The sequence below is a fragment of the Loa loa genome (assembly GCF_000183805.2).
Source record: "Loa loa unplaced genomic scaffold supercont3.156, whole genome shotgun sequence".
Taxonomy (NCBI): Eukaryota; Metazoa; Nematoda; class Chromadorea; order Rhabditida; family Onchocercidae; genus Loa; species Loa loa.
In genome coordinates, this window is record NW_018108336.1 from 132,185 (window position 1) to 135,959 (window position 3,775).

General features: G+C 31.1%; 3 protein-coding genes across 3 annotated transcripts; 1 reads left to right on the forward strand and 2 right to left on the reverse strand.

Annotated features, from left to right (window-relative positions):
* Positions 1-70: 70 nt before the first annotated feature.
* On the reverse strand, positions 71-226 carry LOAG_17937 (hypothetical protein; the record flags this gene model as incomplete). Its single annotated transcript, XM_020450605.1, has 1 exon — positions 71-226. The coding sequence occupies one exon, from the start codon at positions 224-226 to the stop codon at positions 71-73; it is 156 nt and encodes a 51-aa protein (XP_020305701.1).
* A 690-nt stretch (positions 227-916) lies between these two features.
* LOAG_13478 (hypothetical protein) lies at positions 917-1,457 on the forward strand (the record flags this gene model as incomplete). The annotated part of the gene is made up of 2 exons (XM_003148984.1): positions 917-1,022; positions 1,216-1,457. The coding sequence occupies 2 exons, from the start codon at positions 917-919 to the stop codon at positions 1,455-1,457; spliced, it is 348 nt and encodes a 115-aa protein (XP_003149032.1).
* Positions 1,458-2,149: 692 nt separating this feature from the next.
* Positions 2,150-2,560, reverse strand: LOAG_17938 (hypothetical protein; the record flags this gene model as incomplete). Its single annotated transcript, XM_020450606.1, has 1 exon — positions 2,150-2,560. One exon carries the CDS (start codon positions 2,558-2,560, stop codon positions 2,150-2,152), a length of 411 nt encoding a protein of 136 aa, XP_020305702.1.
* Between the last annotated feature and the right edge of the window lie 1,215 nt (positions 2,561-3,775).

The window sequence follows — 3,775 nt, forward strand, 5'->3', positions numbered from 1 at the left end:
CTACCGTTATCGTTATGTTGTTATGGTTATTGTTGTCAGTATCTATTGTTATTGTTATTGTTTTTCCCTTTTATTTGTTATTGATTTTATTGTTAATATTACTATGGTTATTGCTGCCAATAGTTACTGTTAGTGACATTGTTGTTATTGTTGTTATTGTTATTGTTATTGACTTTGTTATTACTGTTGCTGCTGTTAAGGATACTATTACTGCTGTCAATTTCATTTCCTTTTGTTTTGAAAAGTTTTAAATGAAATGATTACTTAAAAGTATTGTAATAATGAAATTGAAACTGAAATGAAAATTTGAACCAGAATTAAATTATAGCAAAGTAATCCATCATCATTATTATCATCTCAAGCAAGAAGGAGGAGGGAAATATCAATATGTATGCTCAAATAAATATTCATAATGTTTGATTTATGTTAGATCTAGATATTTCCAGATTATAATATCAAATTTAATAATATCGGAATGAACAAAAAGAATGATAAGAGAGGAACAGATAGAGAGAGAGAAAGAGGAAATATTGGACAACACATGAATATTCTACACCCTAGAAGATTATCAGAAAAAATAGCTGAAATCAAAGTGTGGATTACTTTTACTGCAAGAATTCTTAATGTTGTATTTAATGAAATATTAATAATTTGAGGTTTTACATTTTTATCTAAAATAAATCAAATAACTAAGCTAACCACAAATATCACTCAATTTAATCGCGTCATTTATGTTGTCTATATCAGTCAGGATTTATCCCCTTCAAAATTCTTTTCAAATTTCAATCAACTTCCAAAATTAAATTTTTAAAACAACAAGTATTTAAATAAGGATGAAAAATCAAAAAAATTTAACGTATTTGTCTGAAAAGATTGGTTATTTTTGGATGAATTTATTTTAAATTTCGATTTCACAATGGACAGGCTTGTCTGCAGAAATAAATTACAACATTATCAAGTTGATCCGTTTTATGTACATTCACTTTATATTAGACTTTCCACTCTCTGCCAAATCTGTCACTGTAAGCACTTCTTATTTTATTGTTTTTATTAATGCCTGATGTTTGTTATAAGAACAAAAGGAGGAAAGAACTTCTCAGTGTTCTAGAATGTTCACCGAATTGTAAAATAAAGCACAGTACAAGCAAGCATCAGCATACTTTTTGAATATTTTTTAAATTTGAAATAGACTGGAGAAGGGAAAAAATTTTTCAGGCGATTACACCTTCATTCGGATCAAACTTTCTGCCTCAAACAGTATGAACATGTATCAGCTATGTCAAAAGGAAGCAGACCAGGATGGCTTACTATATATAGTTTACACCAGCCAATCGGATTTAGTGTTGGGAAAACTCCGAAAATCACAATGCAAATATTCTGCCGGATTATGGAAATTAAAGCTACGTTCAAACCAAACTTCCATAATATCCAACAAACGGGGTGACGAAATCTTGTAAGTAAAATTAAAGCAATGAAGAGGATATAAGCTAACAATGGACAACGTAAAACAAAAACGTCTCAGTACATACATGATGTAGCGAATATTGATAGGGTTCGCTTGAGAGGATGATGTCGAAGAAGAAACAACTCTTGCCAGCGATATAACGCGAGTTGTAGTAGCGTTAAGCTGAATTGAGTTGATTCAGGCACGATGATTTGAGTTGTACACGCACCAAATTGTAGACAATTTATTGATAACAGTCCCCTCGGTTAATACCATCGGGTTTCTATGTATTAGGAAATGGGAGTGGTTTTAACAAAACGTTAAAAAAAAAGTGTACATTTAGATACAAAGGAAACTGTAAAGATACAATTACATAATAAGCATTGGAACAAGAACAGAGGGAAGATTAGCATGCAAATTGGACATTATTTGTCATTAATATAAAGATGTGAATTTCCGTTAGGCAAAGATAACAAAGAAACGTATGGGAGATAATTTTAAAGAATGTAAATTGGTTAAATGATTTACACTATTGTTAACATTTATTTACAATAAGAAATTTATTTGATTATATTTTTGTATGACTGGAGTCTCGCGAATCGGAATTCGCGACACTCCCAACGGGAAGAGAGAGTTCAACTGAGAGTTCCTCAGCTGTATATGAAAATGTATTAAGTTTAATAACGGAGCCTTTGTTGACGTGGTTTAGTGAATGGTTTCTACTAAATTTGTAGGGAGGATAATGATATTTTTTGAACGTGAATTTTGTCTACGGGTTAGGCAAAATAGGGATTTAAATAATTCGAATTTCAATTTGATTAATACGATTGATATCACCAGAATATCTATGCAAATGGTTAATAATTTCCAATGATTGACTATGTTTTTCAATTTTTCTTGTATCGAATCTTCGACTTGGTCGAGTTCTTTCAGTAGTTGGTTTGCCAATTGTTGTCCTTCCTTTGTGATTTCTTCCCAAATAGAGTCGTCTTCTTGTTGATGTGATATTAAGTTAATTGTATCGTGATGGTGGCTTACAAGTTCCAATTCAGCATTGATTCTCTCGATTTCAAATTTGCTTATTAATCCCCTCGATGTTTTTGAGTGGGATTCCATTAGTCTTACAAGGTGCTACTCGTAATTGCCCATTTTCCCTCCTGGCTATTACATCATTTCTTTGTAGTAGCATTTCTCCTTCTGTTAGTACGAAATTCGTTGTGATATATATATATATATATATATATATGGATTATTATCGCAATATTTTTTTTTTATTGCAATATTCTTCCCCCCTCCCCCCCCCCCTCCAGATTACCGATGATGAGATCTTCCGGTTATCAATCCTGAAATAAACAGATTATTAAAATTTCGCACTGCACCAACAATATCCTGAAACAAGCGGCATTATTATTAATATGTAAACATATAAGACATAAATGCATTTCTGTACGTGGTTGTACGGACGATGATGACAAAAGATATCGATGATTACAAAACAAATTTGTAGGCACAAAAATTTTCATAGTTCATGACAAACGCATTCCAAGAAGTGGATCACAGCCATGAAAAGTACTTGGAAGTGTAACCTGTTTAAATAGGCCGATGCTAATGGCATCATCATATATCAATGACTTTTAAAAATAATTATGAAAATTTCAAATAGAAAATTACGGGATATTGAACTTAAGCTCATTGTTTATGTTTCTTGAAAGAAATGCATACAAAAACATCCATAACACAAAATTCAGGTTTATATCCATCTTTAAAAAACTAGCTTTTTGCTAATTACTACAATAATACGTATTCAATGGAAAAGAACAGCTCTAATAACTGAGCGGGTAACGGATCTGATAACTATTAGCTAAATATTACAAAATGTAATTTACACATAGTGCCACCACGTAATATTACCTGATGTTATTTCAACGTAATGTTAATCAGATTGTTTTTGTTCATGTATATCACATATTTCAGTTTCTTTTTTCTTACATCATAATTTTGTTTTTATACGAAGTGAATTTTAGCTTTCAACATTTTGTAACGTTATGAAGTATTCCGTATTGCATAAACTGATAACAGCTTACTTTGATATAAATAAGCTTCACGTGGATCAATTTCATTTCCCTTACATATTTAATCCTGCTCTACTCAAATTCTCATCTACACTACTTTGCATAAGCGATAATGATCGGTCATAAAACCGATGACAACATAAAACAAAGCATTACAATAGACAACTGTAAGACGTAAGCAACGAATACAAAAATAAACCATGTTTACGAGATTACTTTTTCATAACAGCAGTCAAATTCATTAAAGATTTCACGATCG